A 21,550-nucleotide genomic window follows, 5' to 3' on the forward strand; every position below is an offset into this window, starting at 1 on the left:
CAATTGATCTATATGCTAACCTTGAGTGATAACTAAACTCAAGATAAATCAGATTTTTGTCGGTTTAACAACTAGATTGAATGTTTTTGTGAAGTCAACACATGATCACCGGTGAAACTCTTTTGCCACTAAAAATGTTTTATATTTGGCAACGGATCTATTTGGGTTTCACTTAATTCGAAAGATCTATTTACACTCGATAAGATTTTGTGTATAATAAGATGGTACAAGAGTCCTGTAACAGCATGAAGTAGAGTATAGTATTCTTCAAATTATTTTACACCAATATAGAGATTTTTGGACTTTGGGTGATAGTTTTAGGTTGAATAGGTGATTCCTATCCTTGCTGAAATACACGAGTTTGAGAGGGTGGAGAACTGTGCATAGTAGTTAGCGGTGATAGATGGTGTTCATTGTCGGCTTGTGAGAAGATGGCAAAGAGATGGTTGAAGTCCGTCGACTGATAAGGAACAACAATGGAGGTTTAGCTTGCAGCAATCTGCAATAGGGGAACTTTGCTATGGGTGATCGCGGTGGCTTGAAGTCCACCAGCTAGCAACAAATCAACTTATTTGAGCAGTTGCAGTGAGGAGTTGTAGAGGATCGTTGAGGTTTAGCGAAGACCGCCTGGCAGAAGACGAAATCAGTAGTTGTCGGCGAAATCTGCATAGCAGAAGGTAGGTGATCTGCAACGCTCGGTATCGAGAGGGGAGCGCTTGGGAAGAGATCGATCAAGGCAAATGAAGAATAGTGAGCGGCAATCCGTCGATGAGGAAGATCAATGTGATAGAGATCAACCGCTAAAGGAAGAAGGGGAGCGGTCTGCCGGTAGAGAGTGCCCTATGAGAAAGGGGAGCGCTTGGGGTAGACAACAACTATCAGTGAGGTAGCAAATCGCCGTAGGATTGATCAGATTTGTTGATCTGATCAAATGAGGGAAACACTACGTTGATAGTTGCAGATTAGTAAACAGCATTGATGGAGGATTACTATCGTCGTAGAAGAGGAGGATTATTGTCACCGGACAGCAAAGAAGGGAGGTCTTACTCAAGGAAGGATTGTTGCTTTTAGATCATATCTGTTGCTGCTCATATCTACCTCAGCATTGTTGCTTTTATAGGAGTAATCTTCACTAAGAGAAGAGGATTGCTATCGCTAGACAATGAAGAAGGGAGGTCTCGCTCAAGGCAAGAGATACTCTAATATTATATTGAATTAAAGGGAGGTCTTGCTCAAGGCAAGAGGTGCTCTGATATCATATTGAATTGAAGAGAGGTTTGCTTTGATACCATATCGAATTAAGGAATATACTAAATAGAGATTCCTCTTTCCAGTATTTCATGAAGAGGCCTGTTAAATGAATAGGAGCAGTTTCAATGGTTGAGTTGCAAGATATCTCCACAGAGATGCCAAGATCCTTCCGTGAGGAGACGGGCAGCCTCCGTTTCAGAGTTAAACCGAAAGAAGAAAAAGCTTCTAAAGACCATAAGAATCGAAAGAGAGGGTGGTCTTCCATGAAATTTACTTATCAAACAGGAAGACCATAGTTGACGCCATAGTTGGAGTTTTTGTTCTTCATATCTGAGAGAGTTTGAGGAAGAAGACTTGATCCGATATATTGGTGATGATATTTATGAAGCAGACAGTCGACGCTTAGAGATGGTTGCCGAAGGAGCGAGAATGGAATCCCACGAAAAATGCCAGAAAGCAGTGGAGTTATTCTTGACAGGATCAAGGGGTTTGGAAGAAACATCAGAGGAAGGGGTAACAAACAGATGGGGGGAGTGAGGAGGAGTCTCTCATCTTAAGGATGTTTCAAGAATCTTGAATTCCTTTTTTTATTATTATATGCATTTCCGCTAGCTTCTAAATCTACAGATCCAATGACATTTGGGACCAAGGCCAGCCGCAATGTAGGAGAAAAAGCCAATAAAGATTGGCGACACCATGCAGGTACCACATGGTAGAGAGAGTCTGCTTGTGGATTCTGTAGCTTGCAAAGATAGAGAGAGCAAACCTTCCTCTTCTTTTCTACTCCGAATTGCAGAATGCATGCTTGGTTTGAAACCTGCCTAACACCAGCCAAGTAGTGGCTCCTTTAAACTGGAGAAGACAGGAAGAAGCACAGCATGCATGCATGTGTAAAAGGCCCTTCAGATTCTCATCGAAGTTGTTCCTCAACAGATGCTACTGTGGAAAGTAATAGTAGAATGCATTTCGAATATGTTACAGGGGGGTTATCAGCATACTTCGTTGAGACATGTACAAGAGAGAGTGAGAGAGAACAATGTTGGGAATCCTAAATTAAGCATGTGAATTGCTGCTGAAGTAAGGGGAAATATACTTGAGATATGAATAATTTCACTTTTGATATCTTACACAAGCATCTACAGAACTTGTAGTGAGGACCCTTCCTTTATGTGATTAGTAATAGCTGAAACTTTTCCTCTTCAACTTTCTGCGTGCATCAAAACGTATTATTGGGCTTCAAGAAACGGAATTTTCATGTATTCTCGGTACTTTTACATAAGAAATACGTTAGAGAAAAACATGCGAGAAGGCGAATTCAACTCAGCAATGACGCAGCAAAAGAATATGAAGAAGATCCAAAGCAGTATGGTTGTGCTTGGTCCACTCTACAGAGCAAACACGCGCGTGCAAGCCATCAACTAGGCAGGAATCGAAGGCCCACCCTACCCAAGACTTTGATCAAAGAGAACCCATGGCGTAGGGACGACAAGAACAGCGGCAATATCGCCTCACTCGTTGCCTATAAATTCACACCAAACTGAAGAACAAACAACCAAACTACCAAGTAGCTGCTTGCGAGTTCTCAAAGCAAGCTTGCAGCTTCCTACGTCTGCAACAATCCGCCACAATGGCTTTGGCTTCCAGGGCTTCCCTTCTTCTAGGGCTCATGATTGTTGCAGTGATTGCACCCGTGGCGATAGCCCAGCTCGGGAACATCATCGTCAGTGGCACTGTGCCATGCAGCACAAGCACCACCACTGTTACAGCAGCAACACCAGTGTTTCCAAGTAAGGCTTTATCAGTGGTATACGTACTTGAGCCTCAGTGTTTCTTCTCCCACATAACACTACCACCCTAAACTTCGTGCTTAGTCTTCTCTAAGATACCTCATAATCATTCTTCCTCATCCCTTTACCATACCAACACTCTCTACTGCTCCCATATATGCACTCAGAATTTCTCATTTGAGCATATTTCTGTGAGTTAATAAACTGGAAAATGAGCCTCATGGACTATTACTTGCACTACAGCAGTAACAGCTCACTGTAGGGCCTTGATAAATGGTAGCTCCTTTAAACCAATAATGATTGGACTAGATTGTCAAAAAGATTCAATCTATGTGTCATGCAATTGAATAACGGGTGTTGTGTCAGAACTCAAACCTAAACAAACTCCGAGAGTTTCCTAAGCATCTTGGTGTCGATTGCAGATGCCACTGTGCTGCTACAGTGTGGGAGCAATGTCATATCCAGCGCAATCACGAACAGCAACGGAGTGTTTACTATGCTGGTGAATCCAGTGGACTCATTGCTCACGCTGTTGAATAGCTGCAAGCTGGTCATCCCCACTCCTCTCTCCACCTGCAACACGTCGCTCCCGTCTACTGGGATCCTGCAGTCCTCCTTGCAGCTACTCTCACGTGGACTCCTCGGAGGAATTCTCGGCGGCATCTTGAATTTTGTCCCCACTCTTTTCACCTTCGTTGGGAGTCTCGGCTAAGATGATGACCACTGGAGCCATATACCGAAGATATATATATATATATATACACACTATGGAATCCATCGTATAAACTTATACCATCCTCAAGTTTATCGACCGAACCATGCACTAGAATACCATGTATCTGTCATCCTTGTATTGGTGCTGAAACTTTTATCGCCATATATATTTTCTCCATATAAATGAATAAAATAATTATATAGCTTTCAAGTGTATAATTGACTACTCGAGCATTCTGTTCGACATTATCGAAGGTTCTCTTTCCTGTAAACTCTGAGAAACCTCAGTTAATCTTAAAGTAATAAACCGGCGGAAGCAATGCCGGAAAACTTTCGAGGTTCCAAAGGGCATCATCCAGAAATAATTTCTATTGCTCTTTTAATGGAAGTGAAGAAGTTGCTTTGACATTTTGGATATACAACAATGACTTGTACATGCTCTTAAAGGACTTCTATTTGGGTGGATTGATCTGAATCCGATCGGAGCCCATTCTCAGAACCAATATTAGGTTTTCTATTAATCTGAGATGGTGGCAAGCTTTTCGAAATCTGAGTTGATTGATCGGATCAAATAAAAAATTTGTGTGGTTCTGATTCGGATTTGCTCAAATATGAATTCAATCCAAACAATCAACTCAAATAAACTAAAATCTAAATACTATCTCAGAACAATAAAAGCTAATTAGTCTCTTGCTATTTAATGAAAGAACGTCTTTTGTGTTTGCACCTCTTTTCAGATTTTTGCGAAGAACATATTTGTCCCTACGAGCTATAATCTTGCTTGTATCCCTCCAAATATTTAAATCCTCTCGAAACTCCTGTCAGAACATTATTAATCATGATTGCAATTAGTTAACTTGAGCTAACCTAAATTTTTATTCTAATCGATTAATTTACTTTTATTCTATATTGATCTTGACAAATAAATAGACATTGTAAGAACTCCAACAATGATCGGAAGAGCTGGGGAATTAATTATAATGCAGAAGTGGATTGGAGAATGCAAAGGAAGCACATATATCACAAAAGAATTGGCCTCCACGGAGAAACCACCCAATCTAATAGCTCTAGTCATTATTCCCAAAATTCGCACATATATATATATATATACATATGAATTATTAGCTTTTATACATGAATTATTAGTTTTTATAATAGAACGAGGAGTTTAGGCTTTTTTTTCGTTTTGTGTATATTTTTCGAAAAATAAAAACTTCAAAATATGAGATTTGAAACATATTTGGATGAAGAAACTCGGCACTGTCTCTCTCATGCACTTGTAGATCTTCGATGTGGTGTTCTACATGTCAAACCCGGCACTGTCTCTCTCAGAAGCATTCAACTCAAAACCCATCCACCGGAGCAGTGCCCCAATGGTTAATAACTGTACTGGAGCCTCTCCTCTACAATAATGATGGAAGGGAATAGTCGCCTGCGGAGACCACTTAGGTGCAGCGTCTTACACATTGGACATCGGCCAATGATCAAAGAAAGAACAAGCCTGCTTGGTATTTAGCCCGAACGTAGACTGAGGACCAAAGGAAATGCATACAGACCATCGTAGCTGGAGATGAAAAAGCAGTGGCTTGGATGGATTGCCTGCAAACCAGGGAAGAATTGCAGCCCTCGGAAGATAATGACACTGCCAACAGAAAAGATCTCGTTTTTGGTCAATTATGTAGGGAAAAAAAAAATGAAGTTTTGCAGCACGTGAAAAAAAAAAAAAGAGTTTTTGGTCAATTATATATATATATATATATATATAATTATGAAAATAAAGGGTGTAAGAAACTAGTAACTACAGTTTCATAAGATCATGTGATTTTTCTAATTATGAAAATTAATTGGCGGCCCTTGCTGCGGTGAGCGGTACCCTGTCCACCAAATCAGTGAGCGCACCACCGTCCCCTGCTTCCGTCCGCGGCTCTCGGTCGGTGACGGCATTCCAGCAGCCGCTCCTCTAATTCGAAATTGAAAGCCATTTGCGCAAATACGTTTCCGACACCCTTTGTTGATAAATCGATCGAATACCTGCCTAGGTATTGGCGAAAGCAAACGGACCCACGTGGACCCCTATGAACTCTTAGCTGCCTCCGATCACAAGGTTATTTTGGATGGAAACTGCACTTCGTCAAACTCATTGAGCGATGGGGGACGAGAGCAACAGCGGCGCGGCGACGGCGCAGCAGAAGGAGCTCGATGTCACCTTGAAGGGCGTCGACATGAGCGACGAGATGCGGAGCCACGCATGTGCCTGTGCTCGCGCCGTATGAAGCAAGAACCATTTTCCTGTTCTTTTGTGTCGATCGACCCGAGTCTTTCCCTTTTTCATGTCCCTTGGCTTCGATCGCGTTCGATCAGTGCCGGCTATTTCTTGGGCTCATTTTTCTTGTGGTTTTTGTGGGAAATTAGGCGTTCCAAGAGCATACGGTGGAGAAGAACATCGCCGAGTACATCAAAAAGGAGTTCGACGCCAAATACGGGCAGAGTTGGCACTGCATTGTGGGTCGCAACTTCGGTACACGCATCGATCTTGTTTTGCCATCTTCTTCTTGTGCTTAATCCTTGATGTTTATTGTGCTATGTGGTCCACATTGGACGATCTTCTGGTTCATTTTTCTTTTGCTGGTAGGGTTTTAATTCTAAGAGCTAAATGGATAGATAATAGTTCTTATTTTATCTCATTTCATTATTAAAATTTCTTTCTTCTTCTGATAGTACTTGTTTGGCTAATTTTTATGTTGCTGTTCTTTTCCATGCTTTATACGGGATACAAACTGGAATTGGTGAAGCTGTGGAATCTATCCAGCGGTCTATCATTTTTTGCCTCTGAATAGTGTTTCCATGCTATCATCTTTCTGTTCTGGAATTGTTCTGTATATTCTTTTAAGGTATTGAATGTAATTGGTGGTATCGAACCTAATAGCATATATGTCCATGATTCATGTGGCCCAGAAATCGAAGACCTTGAATTTTGAAATTTTGGTCCTTTATTTATTGCCCAAGGACAAAATTAAAATTAACAGAGGATCCAAAGACTAATCTGTTAACAGTGTTATCTAAATGCTCAAAAAATATTCAGCTTTGATCCAAACTTTAAAATTAGGGTCATCAACTTAGGAAACGATGAGATATATATTTAGTTTGTCATACATATTTCATCTTTTGTTTTATGGTTTTATTTACAATTTCTGAATTACCATGTGTTACTTATGTGTCATTCTAGTTGTTAATGGGTGAAAGTAAAAGTTCATGGATCATTTAGTGATAAAATTTGTATATGATATTTATTTTGATCATTTTATAAAATATTTTAGGGTGAGCATTGGTTGCTTATTTTGAGCTTGAGTGATCAAGATTTGAGTCACGAAAATGGTCTTTTCATGTCCTGTATTGATAAAAATCTTGTGCATAGGATACTTGGCATCATGGTAATATTGCTTATTTGTGGTCTAGTTATTAGGGTTTGAGTCATAGAAATTTGTGTTTTTATAAGTGGTAGGCACCAAGGTCCCAAAATTCTTGAGGCCCCAACGAAACAAGACACTCTAGAATATTAAAATATAAAAAAATAGAGGAAGGTAGGGGAAGGAGAGAGCAGCGGTGGAGGAAGCTATGGATGAAGGTTGCAGCGAATGAAGCTGCAGATGAAGGTGGCTAACGGAGCTAACGATGAAGTTAGCAACAATGGATGTAGGGTTTCACTTCGAAAGACAAACTGGGTTGGATGTTAGTGTGAGGGGGGGGGGGGAGGGGTGTGGGGTGGTTTTGATTGAACCAACTTGCTTGTACAATTGAACCATGCACGAACCTAGACTTAGAGCTTTATGCCATAGTGAATTGATCTTCTTAGTCACCTTGGAAGGCTTGGAGCCATGAGGATCTCTACTAGCATGCATTGAATGGACCATTCTTCTCATAATAAGCCTTTGCCCTATCACTTTGATGGGTTATCAACATTAGGTTTGCAAAGTCCAAAATCCAAATATTCAACCACACACACACTCATATATTTCAGCCATACATATTATCATCGTTTGTCTTGAAAGTAAAAATAGAGCTCGGACAAGCGCAGCCTCGTTTGTCTTAAAGATGGCTGAGAAAGATGAGACCATGGTTTAAAAAACCATCTGAACTGATATGCATTAGGTAGTGTGTGGTCTTATTGAAAATTGACCCATGGACTAAACCATTTTAGGCAATTCGAGTCGATAAAGGATTTCTAGTTAGATACCCTTATAAATCCTCCTCCTTGTCCTTCTCTCTCTCCCTCCGTTTCACTCTCAACGTTAGACCTTGTTGCTTATATCATTGCTCTTCTACGTCCAATGTTTTGTTGATAGATTTTTCTTCTCTGCTTTCTTCCTCGTTGCTTCTTTCCTCTTCCTCCCTCTCCTCTTCTCTTTTTTCTCCTGTTGGGGTTGGTTCTAAAGGCCAAATATGCAATACACTAGACCAAACAACGGTTTAAATAGGTGCCCGGGTGCTCGCTTAGGCGCTCAAGCGAGGTGAAGCCATAGCGCCTCATATGTGGACTAAGCGGTGCGCTTCAATGAGGTGTTGCCTTGGCTCACGCCTGAACCCAGGCGCCAGGCACCTCGGGCGAGCATCCGGCTCAAATGAAGCAACCGAACCAGACTTTTAAGTTTGGTTCGGTTCAACAATGGATTGAACCAACTAATCAATTGCTTACTTGCAAAAGTCACCCCCTCACACCCGCGCGACCCCGAGCCATCAACCCTAGCACTACTTCTGCTTCCGCCGCCAATGATTTATGTCGTTGTCTTTGCCGCAGACGCAGTGGACCACGGCTTCTTCTGTCGCCAATGGATGGCTCGACGGCCTAGCCCTCATTCGTAGCTTCCTTCCGCCGTTGCTGCTTCCGTGTGTAGTTCCTTCCACCATCGAGGGAGAGGACCGTAGCTTCCTCCACCACCAACGGACACCTCTGAAGCTTCCTCCGCCCATGACATCATTGTCCATAGCTTTTGCTACTGCTACTGTCTGCAGCTTCCGTCGTTGTTGTTGTTACTGTCCGTAGCTTTGGCTGCTGCCATCCGCAGCTTACTTCGTTGTCGCAGTTGTCATCCGTAGCTTCCTCTGTCGTCATTGTTGCCATTCGCAGCTTCCTTCGCTGTCGCGGTTGTCATCCGTAGCTTCCTCTATCGTCGTTGTTGCCATCCACAGCTTCCTCCGTCGCAGTTGCCTTCTCCATCCCCACTTTCCACTGTCGGTGACACTTTTCTCCCCCTCTGCTACTGTTAACAATTCTTTTCTCCCCCTCTAACTACTATTAATAGAAGATTGTTAACTACTATACAAAATAAATATATCTCTTTGCTCTTAACAATAAAGTAAGCCTGCAATGGGATATATTAAGATGGTACTTTAGATCTTTTTAATTTAATGTCATATTTTTATTTATATAATCATATTTATCAATTATATGATATATTTTTTATATTTTAATATTTCAAAGCATCTTGCTTCGCTAAGGCGAGTGCTTAGTGCTTCAAGCATTTTGGGACATTAGTGTCTTTTGGCACTTAGTGCTTTTTAAATCACTATAATCAAAAGACGAAAACAGAGGAAGGAAAGAGCAAAAATAAATATCTCCAAGTGTAAGTCTTAATTTAGATACGATAAGCCAAGCCCCATTCAACCGAGAGACAATCGAGAAAGATTGTTAACTAGTATGAATTAAAAGGACTGCTTGGACTAGTATGAATTGGACAGTAAATGCAATCCTCTTGAAAATGGATCGTTGACTAGACCATTTCAGGTGGTTTGGGTTGGTTAAGGATTGTTAATTAAATTTCATTACCATTCACCCTCCTCTCTCTTTCTGTCAGTTGTTTTCAACCTTGCGAACCGGATAATAAGTATGACCTAAGAAAAAATTGAACCATGGATCAAAACATTTCAGATTGTCTGAGTTGGTTTATGATTTTAATTAACTATCATTATCACCCATCACCCATCACCTCTCTCTCTCTCTCTCTCTCTCTCTCTCTCTCTCTCTCTCTCTCTCTCTCTCTCTCTATAAATGTCAACCCTCAACCTCATGTCTTAACCTGCTGGTGCTAGCTTGATTGCCCACTGCTTGCATCAATCCGGAATTGTTTCTAATTGTTTGATGCATGGTATTTCTCCTCCTTCACCTCCTCTTCCTCCTCTTCTCCATGTCTCTTCCTCCTTGCCCTCCCCTCGACTTCTCCTCCTCTTTTCCTTTACTTCTTGGGCACGAAACTACCTCGGGCACCCAACCTAGTGACCTTCAGGTTGTACTTTCAAAGATGCAGAAATCCAGTTTGTACTTTTGAAAGTCTTCTTCTTTATTCGAATCCTCGAATTGTCTTTTCTATAGATGGAAGAGATTGCTATTCTTGAATGCCAGATGGCAACTTCTTGTCACAATGGGGGGAGTGAGCCATATTGAGCAACCCCTTCAATTCAGAGGAGACGAGGATGATTTCTTCACCCCTTCGAATTGGGAGGAATTGGAGGATCTCACTAAGAGAGGTTACGAACCTCGATCATCTAGTTGAGCTTTCTCTGGCACATGATACAAGACTGCCCAATCGTAAAGAACAATGGCCACGAGGGTAGTCCTACCAAAGGACCCAAAGGACAGCTTGATTGCATGATGTCTCCGTCTCGAGATCCTGACACGGTCATAGGGTAACATGGAGGCACGAAGCTTCACCGATAGAATGACTTGCACAGTTCGGACAATGTAGATTTGTGACAATTTTTTCTTACCTATGATATCCGTGTTTCAGGTATATGCTTGAAATCTGTTTGCTTTGATTGCTAAGCTGAGAGAGGCCAGTTTTTGGAAGAATCACTGCTTTGAATAATATTAGAAGTAGCATATGTGAATATATATTTGGGGTTGGCCATTGGAATTTTTGCTAGACTGAATGAAGGTGCAAGAATTCTGCTTATTTAGCTTCACTAATCAAGTAATTGATTCTATGCTCATAAGATCAACATGAAATCTGTTTACCATTTTCCCTCTCCTTTTACTGTGTAGCCATAGAGATTTGGATCGTATAATTATAGTTTGTAATTGTACTTCTGGTTGTGCAGGATCATATGTGACACATGAGGCCAAACATTTCATCTATTTCTATATGGATTCAAAGGCTGTGTTGTTATTCAAGTCTGGGTGACAGTTTCTTCCTGAGTTGGCATGCCCACTTCACTTCATACATCTTATTCACCTCCAAACTTGGCTTGAGCCTACTTTATTGTATGTTCTGAGTGTTCATCCTTTATTTATTTCCTCGGTTCTTTTCTGCGTGCTTCTCAGCTCAGTTGGTCGGTTCAAAGATGCCTCTCCATACTAAAATAGTTCAGCAGCTCTTAGAAGTGAATATAGCAGTACTCTGGCCTGATGATAGCCAGTTGTAATGCATTTGGTGTTTTCACTTAACTGCTGTTTCATCTACCCATGTTAATATTTAGTTTCAAGCATTATTGCTAGGTATAGTGGTTATCTATATTGGAGTGTTACTGTCGTCTATAGAAGTTATGCTACCTGGGGCAGTCTATACATATATATAATTATTGATAATTCATCTATATATATATATATATATATTTAACTCAGTTTTGTGAAGGAAGGGGCTCCACCCTACTATATATAACTTATTGTAAGTGAAGCTTTTCATTGAAGTTCTTTTATTTATCATTCGTCATCTTATTCCTTCTAATCGTGTCTACATGAAAAATTAATATGTTTTATTGTCTGTAAAATATTTTGTACGCATACCTCGTACGTTATGTAATATATATAAGAAAAAAAAAACACAATATAGTTCCTTATTTTCGACGGTTACTGAAACCATCGCTATCCAATACAAACCATTGACCGAGGTGGGAAGAATGCCGTCGAAGTAGAGATGATAGAGATCATTTAAAGATCACCCGAGGTGGGAAGGATGTCGTCAAAGCTCCACAGCATCTCCATGTCTGCTGAGGTCGGCGGATTACACGCCCCCATTCCGTCTACCGCAGCCCCTCCTCCGCCTTCCATGTACGGGATTCCAAAGAAGTTCATGTACGACTCGTAAGCCATTAGCTCCTCCGACAGCCTCCGCACCTCGGCATCCCCGTTGGCCGGGGCCTCTTCCAGTTTGGGTTCGACAATAGCGGGGACGGGCTGGAATGGCGCGTGCTGGTCGACCTCGCCGGGCTGCAGCTCGTTGGGGAAGTTGACCTTGGCCTTCTTGCCGCGGATGCGGCGGGCCTCGCGATCGTAGGCGCGGGCGGCCTCCTCGGCGGTGGCGAAGGTGCCGAGCCAGACGCGGACGCCCTTGACCGGGTCGCGGATCTCAGCCGCCCACTTCCCCCACGGCCGCTGCCGTATCCCCCTGTACAGGTTCTTCCGCTCCCGCTTCCGCTTCCGAGGCGCTATACCACGAGAAGAAGAACAGCACATCAAGATTCCAACTTTGGATCCAAAGCAAGGCCAGAGACAAACCGTAACACAACAAAGAATGAATGAGAAACCTTTATCCTGGGTGGGGACATGTTGGGGGTCGTCGAAGGAGCCCGGCCAGAGGTCTGTGGCGGATAGGAGGTTGTCGGAGTCGGAACTGGGGTTTGGGCGGCTGCGGCGGTGTTGGCTGCAGGGAGGGGTGAAGTCGGAGATGATGGCGCCGCCACACATCTTTCCCTTCCGCTACTGCTTTTGGAAGATTATAGTTCGAGACGACGTATGAGTTCTGGGAGATCTGATGTAAACAAAAGAGACGAGAGATGGTGGTGGAAATGACGAAAGATGGAGGAGGTGGTCTGCTATATATATAGGTACTTGCACCACATAAGAAGCACAAGTGAACAATTGATAATGGAGGAGTCACTTTCCACGAAGTTATCTTTCCTGTAGAGTTTGGTTTGACCAGTGCGTGGCTCCTCATCTATCATTCTCATCTTATTTAGGTTGTGGAACATGATCCGGTTGGACTTCCATGTTGCGAGTGTTGGGATGTACATAATTATCATTATGTTCATCACTCTTGTCTCTCCTCCATGATCACCCGACACGCCGCCAAACTAGAACAGCTGCTCTATATATATAGCTCAGAAGTCTAACATGTTTGCCGACGACTAGCCCACCAATTCTAGTCTCACCAATTCCCTATAGCAGACGGGTCAAAAATTTTCCTCCATCATGACCAGCCAGCCGCCATTAGACAGTAAGTTGATGTGTTGATCTCAAAAGCTAATAAAGGCTGTCATACAATCTTGTTGAGTTGTCAGCTAGCGTACATAGATCGACTTTGAATGACGACTCCCACCGGCATTTGACATAATGCTTTCTGTGAAACGATCTACTTTGATATTTCGGTGTGAACAACAGCACCGAACGAGCGACACGTTGGATTACCGCCGCTGTTTCCGCACGGCTAGCTGACAAAGTTGGCTTTGTCTTCTCAGATCGGAAGCATGAAGTCGAGAAAGGAGGAGAGGAGGAGTCGTCGACCGAGCTCGGCATGTCGATGACCGACGTCCTCAGCGTGCGACATCATTCCATTTATTCCAAACCCAAATGACTTCAGTTAGTTCTAATTGACATCGCTCTCATTAGGATTTCCAAAGTCTATAATTATTTCTCTCAGTAAGAACTACATCGTCGGTATTATGTTCTAATGGATAAATTACAAGTCAACTTTAGAGAGGGAATAAAAGAAAATCGAGAAAAATTATATCCAATAATGCTTCTTTTAGTTACTAAAATTTTAAATATATCGAGCGCTTAAATATTAGGGTTCGTCGTAAAATAATAAAAAAATATGTATTATAGTCATAGTCGATCACTTTATTTCATGCATTATCTAATCAATAATCATGCAACGCAACGCAACGTTTTTCTCATTAATTGACTTAGCACGGTGCACATGAATTTAGTTGAACATCTCAAGTCTAATTTGACTTGTATGCGAGAAATGATATTAAGGTCTATTAATACATTCAATTTTCTTAAAAGGTTAAACTTTTGATATTTTTGGTAATTAAAAGAAATATTCATGGAAAATGGTATCATTTTACCTCATAATCTATTGCAGTTGATCACCAACACATTTGCTAATCACTTTCCCTATTCCAAAACAAGCCCAGATAAGCATTACCTCATCTGTGGGGATAGGGTGATTAATTTGCACCAAAAGTTTGGACTGAAAACATTAAAAGTGGCTTTAGAAATGTAGTTGGAAAATGTACTTCCGTTAACCCTCGTAGGATCCAACCTTCCAAAATCAGTAGAAAAATATATAAGTTAATTAAATATTTTTTTTAATTTTTTCACAAAGGATAAGTAGTGAAGATGAGTTTCGATCTCAAGACATATAATATAAAAATATCTAATAAAATATTTTCATCCTTTCTTAATTAATAAAATTTTGAAAGTCGTATGTATTGATACGCCGATGATGCTAGATGGATATAATAGATCTGCTTACACTCGATGATATGATTTGAAAAGAGTCAAAATATTTTTATAAAAATTATTTTGGAACCAGTTAATTTCAAAATTAAAGCACTCTCAGTTACACCCATGTCATATATGCAAAATGTTTTCTGATTCTCAATAATATATATATATATATATATATATATAAAGTGTGTTTTTGCTTGCAAGTTTTGGAAGTTGGGTTGCTTCTGAGTCTAAACCTCAGTTTCAAATTTTTAGAAAGAAACATTGATTGCCAACTTAAAAGTGTTATTCCTAACTCTTGATAATTAATTTGGTTTAATATGAATGAATATTGATTTGGCAACCATCAAAACAAATAAAGTTTATTATTTATAGTCCCTTTTTACTATTTTTATTTATAATCCTAAAATTATTGAATTTTATTTTATCACATGACACCATACTCCAAGGAGGAGGAAGAAGAAGAAAAAAAAGATTAAAAAAAAATAAAGGGTGAAGATGAGGAAGAAAAAGAGAATATTTAAGTCTATTTATAAAAGAATAATTTAAAAATATTATTTTTAAAAATAAAAATAAAATTATAAATTATAAAGAACAGATTGTAAAGAGTACTCTCCAAATGAAGTCTTACTCTCCAAATGGAGTAAAGGTAATAGATACACGTTTGAGGGCTCTAATCACACACACTGCTTGATTCATTAACTCGATCGTATAATGAAAATATGATCATATAATGAAAATAAATAGATCTATTAATCAATAATGAAAATAATAAAAATCAGACACACCGCTTGATACAATATATGATCATATAATGAAAATAAATGGATCTATTACAGTACACCTCATGCAAAATGCAAGGCAATTGTTGGACGCTCTGACGTAAAAAACCAAGAGGACTGAGGCTTTACAAGATCTGGACTAAATCCAATACATTGGAACTTATCAACCTTACAAAAGGACAAAAGGCTATTAATATGGTCAATTTTAGTTATATCAATAGAAAGGATAATTTAGGATGGTACATCAGCTACCTAATTTTGATCCTATCAAATGTACATCCTTAAATTGGGAAGTGAAATTTTCTAATATTGTGCTACCAAACATTGCCCTCAATCTTTAATTTTGATTGAATATGTTTAAGAAAAAAAAAAAATACTATACCATTGTTAGAGCATTGTTGGACATGTGGAGGGGTTATGAAATTAATCTTTGTTTGAGATTAAATTTATCATAAATTTAATATCGGGAGACGAGTGAGAATAATTAGATATAATACATATCTCAAGTCGCCTTTCTGCTTCCATTTTATAAGATCAAGAAAGAAGACAAATTTCAAAAGTGGCACCACAACAAACACGATGACTCAAAAGATCTCAAACGAACATATTATTCAAGCATTCGAAGTAGAAGTAACGACCAATGCAAGGAGAACGATGAGCTACGCTCATGCATGCAGGCCAAAACTATCTACTGAAAAGTTAGGAGAATGAGAACTCAATTCAATCCTGAAGTAAAAGGGACGGAAGTGGATCCCAGCCACTGATCACCTTGGATGAAGGAAGTCACCGTGAAGTTGCTCGCCTCCGCCGTGCTGTTGATCACCCGGTAGCCCGGCCACTTCACCCTGCCCGTGGTGTTCGAGCCGGGACCCCGGTTCATGTACTCTCCGTAGTACAGCGTGTTCAGCGCAAAGTCGCCATTCCACTCCAGCCACCCGGCAGGATCGATCAAGCTGTCGAGGTACGACTGCATGAACACCGTTCTGGAGAATTCCTTCCACGGCCGGCCGAGATAAGTCGAGAAGTTGGACTGCACCGGGATGAGGTCGGCGGCCGCGGCGACCTTGCACTTGTGGATGGAGATGCCGGTGTTCTGGTTCGGGTCCTCTCGGCCTTGCGCGGTGAAGACGTTCTGCTGGTTCGACAGAGGCTTCCGGGCGTAGAGGTTGCAGTTCTGGAGCACGACCGCGGCGTCGCCAAAGATGAAGTCGATGGTGCCGTAGACATCGCACTCCCGGTAGAACTGGCGTAGAGAGTGCACGTAGAGGGTGTCTTGATAGCCCACGAAGCTACATTTGTACAAGGCGGAGAGGTCGGCGCCCACCCGGAGCGCCACGGCTTGGAGCTTGCTGGGCCCTGCGGCGTTCTCGATGGTGATGTCTCGCATGAGAAACCCATCGCCCACTACAGCTGCAGAGGACACAACTCTTCGCTCACTAAACAAGAGAATAGAATGTAAACGATACGTTTGGCACTACATGTTTTATTTCACATCAAGAGGATTTAACTCTCGATATTTATTGATGTAGTCTTTTAATTATAATTACATATACTTTTGTTTCTCTCTCTTTCATAAAAAAAAAATAATGGCATATATATATATATATATATATATATATATATATATATATATATATATATATATATATATATATATATATATAAAGGTTTGGAGAGGAACTCTAAAACCAACTATAGAAATAAGGGTTAGGGTTAATTTTAGCCCCTGTAATTTTAGTCACGATCCACTTAAAGTCTTATAATTTATTTATGTCTAAAATAATTTTTATATTTTAAAAATATAACATATAAGTCTCTCCCATCAAGTCTGAGTTAATAGATATTAGAGTCTACTTATATGGATGCTGACTCATAATAAATTATTAATATAATGAGACGTATAATTTAAGTTAAAAAAAAAATCCATTTTAGCTCATGTAGTTTTGGTCATATATCACTTAATCTCTTATGGTTTTGTTTATGTTTAAAATGATCCTTATATTTTTAAAATTATAACATATAAGCCTCTCCCGTTAAATCTAAGTTAACAAATATTAGAGTTTGCTTATGTAACATGCTAACTTATAATAAATCATTAATATAATAGCATGTGTAATTTAAGTTTTTTTAAAAAAAGTCTATCTTGTCAAGAAAGAGGAAACGATGAAGGTCATAATGCAAAGAGATGGAGGTAAGGGAGAGTTGGATTATCACGTCGTAGGTGTGATGGGTGGGGGTACAGGAGATGACGAAGTGGGAGGCGATGGGAACAAAGATACTTAACATGAGGAAGAGGGACCATGAGACCATTGCATTCTAGTGTCTTACTAGTGGACGCACATCCATTTGAGGTAGAATTAGAAGCTCTTAAGTTTATCATTAGTGTGAGAGGGGCTACATATGTAACGATACCCTACTAAGCAACAACGAATTGGTACTACCATTGGTGGTCGCTTCCACGACAACATCTCATCTCTCCATTGATCATTGTCTTAATTTTTTTAAATTAAATTATATATTATTATATTAATAGTTTATTATAAGTCAACACATAAGTAGACTCTAATGTCTATTAACTCAAACTTAATAAGAAAGACTTATATGTTATGTTTTTTAAAATATAAAAATTATTTTAGATACCATCAAAACCATAAAGACTTAAATGGTTCATGACCAAAATCACAAAGGTTAAAATAGATCCCTTTTTTAAACTTAAATTATATGTATCATTATATTAATAGTTTATTATGAGTTCGAGCCACGCACATCGACCATCCAACGCCCGAGCCATGCCTCAGCGCACCTCAGCCAAAACCAGTGTCCGAGCCACGCACCTCGGCTATCCAACGCCCGAGTCGCATCTCGACCAAATCCAACGTTCGAGCCACGCGCCTCGGCCAATCCAACCTCACCGCGTAGGTCTCACCTCGCTGGTTTTGACGCTTCGGTTTCGCCTCGACAAGCCCTAACCATTCAACCAGCAGGGTCAGTCCTGCCCAAATCACGGGTTACCGCCCCTCTAAAACGCCCTCCGATGAGTCAATCCAGCCTCGCTGCGCAGGTCTCGCCTCGTCGATTTCACCTCGATAGGCCCCTGCCATTCGACCAGCAGGGTCTATCCTGCCCAGATCACGGGGCACCACCCCCCTAAATTACCCCCGACAAATCAATTCGTGCTGACAAATCAATCCGTCGGCACGCCACTAGAACCACCGATAGACGCTGCAGACCGAAGCGACACCGTACGCCTCTAGAACCGTGGGGTGCACGCCACGTCAAGCTCCAACGATGCGACTGTGTGGCCTGACCACCCCAAGAGCCGGGGGCGGTATCGTTTGCTATTAGGGCAGTGTCGTTTGACACTACTCAAGCACCTTTGAAGACACCATCTCGTCAGAGAGGTTGTTCCGCCCCCAGAGTCAATGGTCATACCTGACCAATTCCCGCACGCAGGTATAAATACCCCCGATCTGATCCAGGAAGAAAAAAGGAGGCAAAAGATCAATCGATCACTCCACTGACTTGCTTGTCGGAGGGGCCTCGTTAGGCGATCCCGACGAGAGCCATTTTTGTAGGAAAACACAGCTACCTCACGAAGGTGAGTTGTCAACCACTTGGGAATCGCCATCCAGTGCACGAAGGAGAGCAGCCAATCGACCCAGATCCCGACCAACGCCGACCAGCACCCCTTCACGAGGGCGCGACCACCTCATGAAGACGAGCTGTCAACCATCCCGGAGAAGGAGAGACGCAGCTCGACATACACGGCGCCCGGATCGGCACACCAAGGAACACTAATCAGCACCCCGATGCGAGGGCCCGATCGATCTCAACATCTAGCTCACCCGACAGAAGACTCCTGACATCGACCCGTGGGCCAGACCGTACTGACTCACCAGCCACTATACATTTATTCACTAACATAAGCTAATGCCAGTTTCTGGTGGCCAACGTGCCTCGGGCTACGGTAGAACACACAAGCTGGTGAATGCAAGCTAGCTACCAGTTTCTAAGTAAAGAAGACAAGAAGATATGGCTGTCGACTGTCCTCAAATAATTTGGAACACAGTTGCAGAGGGTCAGTAGTCATGTATCGTACAAGTGGCTGGCGAAACAACACTAAAGAAGTATCAGATCTAGTTTGAGACTGGGGTGGTATGACCTCGGGAACGCCTACTGCTCCCTGATTCCTTGTCCATTGTCCCATATTGTGTTTTCATCTACCTTCATGTGGAGTCCACAAATGGATGTTGAAACTTGGGAAGACTCATGAACCGTGTGCATTCAAAATGCCACATGATAGATTTTGATTGCATGATGCACTTTACGAGAAGACCTGACCTCTCTTTTGAATGTGAAACATTTATCACCCAATATCTCTCCCTATACCGACGGGTCTTTTTCTTTCTTGCTCCGTTGTGTTCAGTGTTTAAAGGTCCTGAACTTTATTCTATTGATACCACCATTAATGCCAAACAAAACAAACCCCACTGGAACTCTACATTCAATACATTTGTCATGTGCTAGTAAATCTTCATCAACCTAAGCTCCACGTCCGGGATTGCTAAATTTAGTGCTAATAATTCTCATACTGTATATAAAAGAAAATCTATCTTGCAAGATAACTAAAATGAAAGACATCAGAAAAGAAAGAAGAATGTGAAGTACAGGACTTTGTTCATAATCCTTTGTATTATCGGATGTCTCCGAAGAGACCTTTGATTAGTTCAACTTCACTTTGATACCGAGAAAAAAAGACTTGAAATCTGAGTAGTTAGCGGTGGTCACCATTAATTTGTTCCAGTTATCATCTCCAAAGTTTAAAGAAGAAAAATCTTAAAACCTTCAGAAATTGACAATGCTAATATTCACATAAGTTAAACATTGAGCCAAATTGAACCATCAAAAGGAAAAGACAACATTCAGAAGCCAAGAGAGCATTGTGATTATGTTTGAGGAAGATGAAGAGGAAGAAGGATACAGCTTACCGACGGTAGCAGATCTGAAGGTGGTCCATCCATCGACCACATTCCTGCTCGCCTTCACCACCGTCTTCCCGATGCCATCGCCCATGAACATTAGGTTCTTCTTGTTCTTCGTCACCTCCACATTCTCAAAATACGCCCCCGCCTTTATATATATCACGAATCTCGTTTTGGTGTTGTTCGGCGCCGCCGCCACCGCGTCGCTTATCGTCGTAAAGTTGCCGCTCCCGTCCTTCGCCACTATCAAGTTCGGGGTCGTCGAGTTCGAAGTCGCTTGCAGCAGCCTCCGGTCTTTCACCGACACCCAATCTGGGAACCCGTCCGCCACCTTCCCGTAGCCGTCCAGTGGTTCGCGCTGCGGCCGTGACGCCCGCCGCCGTTGGATCTTCTTCACCATGGCGAGGGAGTTGCTGACGAGGTGGGAGACGTGGTAGAGCCGCCGCTTGATAACCGAGCGGTATCCGCCACCTTTACCGACGTAGGAGAAGCCGTCGAGGCACGTGTACTGGTTGGTGATGGCGGCGGAGAGGACCGTCTGGACATCGTCGACGTGGGCGCTGGCGCCGGATGTGAGGCCGGCGGAGGCGGCGCGCAGCTCGTCGAGAGTCTGCGAGAAGAGATCGAGGCAGTCGTCGATGGCGAGGCGCTGGCGGCCGTCGAGGTTGTAACCGCGTCTGTTGAGGTAGTCGGTGCAGTTCTCGGCGGAGCCGCGGACGGCGGCCTCGGCGGCGTTGATGGTGGCACAGATGACCTCGGGAAGGGACTTGGAGTGCAAATCTGGGAAGACGGAGAGGGTGGAAACGCACAGTTCCGGGTATAGCGTGCCGTCACAGTGGTCGACCGCGGCGGCGGCGGCATGAAGGTGAGAATGTACCCGGAGTTTATGGTGGTAAGCCACAGGTTTTGGCACACTGGGGAACGTTATCAGGAGGAGGAACAGAGAAGAGAAGACGATGCATGAAAGGAGGAGTTTGCTTCTTTTACTACTACCAGAGCTCATCATCGGAACCCCGAGAGGTAAAAGAAAGTGAGGGAGCTTAGGAAGTGAAAAGCTGCGAGAATAGGAAGGGATTGGTGGCGATGGATGTGTGTTAATTCGAAGGCAAGAGAGGAAAGTAACGAAAGAGACACTGATCCGCGTAAGTATCAGAGACACAATAAGAATAGGAAAGAAAAAGAAAGAGAAGTACAAAGACAGAGTGCGTTGACTTATTGGTATTGGATGCGAACTCATGCAAGTCCGGATCGCGAGCTCCTGCTCCATAGACTCTAAAAATTGTATGCTGCCAAAAAGTCTTTACTAGCTTAAATTAATTATCATTTCCAATATATATAATTTCATTACAGCAACTTTTGAGGGAGGGAGCAAAATCTACAAGAATCAAGGAAGAGAGTAGCCCCTTTATGGCATTTGTTATAGTAACCGAGAGTGATAAGGAGGACAGCGGAGATCGCAAATTAGATCCACAACACCGACAGTCACACGCTTTCATTCGACAGCCGAGTCAAGCGAATGAAGTGGCTGAGCCACCAATTACGGGAAGACCACTTCCACCCAATCATGCAGTGCATGCTAATGGCAAGACT

At 42.0% G+C, this 21,550-nt stretch overlaps 4 protein-coding genes across 4 annotated transcripts; 2 read left to right on the forward strand and 2 right to left on the reverse strand.

Moving 5' to 3' along the window:
* Positions 1-2,808: 2,808 nt before the first annotated feature.
* Positions 2,809-3,955, forward strand: LOC135675115 (phylloplanin-like). The gene is made up of 2 exons (XM_065185386.1): positions 2,809-3,038; positions 3,461-3,955. Exons 1-2 carry the CDS (start codon positions 2,879-2,881, stop codon positions 3,748-3,750), a joined length of 450 nt encoding a protein of 149 aa, XP_065041458.1. The 5' UTR covers positions 2,809-2,878; the 3' UTR covers positions 3,751-3,955.
* Positions 3,956-5,717: 1,762 nt separating this feature from the next.
* On the forward strand, positions 5,718-11,240 carry LOC135674383 (uncharacterized). Its single transcript, XM_065184178.1, has 3 exons — positions 5,718-6,019; positions 6,165-6,270; positions 10,845-11,240. The coding sequence occupies exons 1-3, from the start codon at positions 5,900-5,902 to the stop codon at positions 10,925-10,927; spliced, it is 309 nt and encodes a 102-aa protein (XP_065040250.1). The 5' UTR covers positions 5,718-5,899; the 3' UTR covers positions 10,928-11,240.
* Positions 11,241-11,459: 219 nt separating this feature from the next.
* LOC135674382 (ethylene-responsive transcription factor ERF071-like) lies at positions 11,460-12,531 on the reverse strand. Its single transcript, XM_065184177.1, has 2 exons — positions 12,270-12,531; positions 11,460-12,170 (listed from the first exon to the last, which is right to left on the reverse strand). The coding sequence occupies exons 1-2, from the start codon at positions 12,427-12,429 to the stop codon at positions 11,674-11,676; spliced, it is 657 nt and encodes a 218-aa protein (XP_065040249.1). The 5' UTR covers positions 12,430-12,531; the 3' UTR covers positions 11,460-11,673.
* A 3,027-nt stretch (positions 12,532-15,558) lies between these two features.
* On the reverse strand, positions 15,559-21,095 carry LOC103985601 (pectinesterase-like). Its single transcript, XM_065184179.1, has 2 exons — positions 19,967-21,095; positions 15,559-16,388 (listed from the first exon to the last, which is right to left on the reverse strand). Exons 1-2 carry the CDS (start codon positions 20,964-20,966, stop codon positions 15,694-15,696), a joined length of 1,695 nt encoding a protein of 564 aa, XP_065040251.1. The 5' UTR covers positions 20,967-21,095; the 3' UTR covers positions 15,559-15,693.
* Between the last annotated feature and the right edge of the window lie 455 nt (positions 21,096-21,550).

Source organism: Musa acuminata, chromosome BXJ1-5 (genome assembly GCF_036884655.1).
Source record: "Musa acuminata AAA Group cultivar baxijiao chromosome BXJ1-5, Cavendish_Baxijiao_AAA, whole genome shotgun sequence".
NCBI classification, from domain to species: domain Eukaryota; kingdom Viridiplantae; phylum Streptophyta; class Magnoliopsida; order Zingiberales; family Musaceae; genus Musa; species Musa acuminata.

Coding starts and splice junctions, on each gene's coding strand:
- LOC135674382 (XM_065184177.1), bottom strand. CDS start 12,429: ATGTGTGGCGGCGCCATCATCTCCGACTTCACCCCTCCCTGCAGCCAA. Junction 12,171..12,269: donor TGTCCCCACCCAGGATAAAG/GTTTCTCATTCA, acceptor CTCGTGGTATAG/CGCCTCGGAAGCGGAAGCGG.
- LOC103985601 (XM_065184179.1), bottom strand. CDS start 20,966: ATGATGAGCTCTGGTAGTAGTAAAAGAAGCAAACTCCTCCTTTCATGC. Junction 16,389..19,966: donor CTTCAGATCTGCTACCGTCG/GTAAGCTGTATC, acceptor TGTCCTCTGCAG/CTGTAGTGGGCGATGGGTTT.
- LOC135675115 (XM_065185386.1), top strand. CDS start 2,879: ATGGCTTTGGCTTCCAGGGCTTCCCTTCTTCTAGGGCTCATGATTGTT. Junction 3,039..3,460: donor AGCAACACCAGTGTTTCCAA/GTAAGGCTTTAT, acceptor TGTCGATTGCAG/ATGCCACTGTGCTGCTACAG.
- LOC135674383 (XM_065184178.1), top strand. CDS start 5,900: ATGGGGGACGAGAGCAACAGCGGCGCGGCGACGGCGCAGCAGAAGGAG. Junction 6,020..6,164: donor CATGTGCCTGTGCTCGCGCC/GTATGAAGCAAG, acceptor GTGGGAAATTAG/GCGTTCCAAGAGCATACGGT. Junction 6,271..10,844: donor CATTGTGGGTCGCAACTTCG/GTACACGCATCG, acceptor CTGGTTGTGCAG/GATCATATGTGACACATGAG.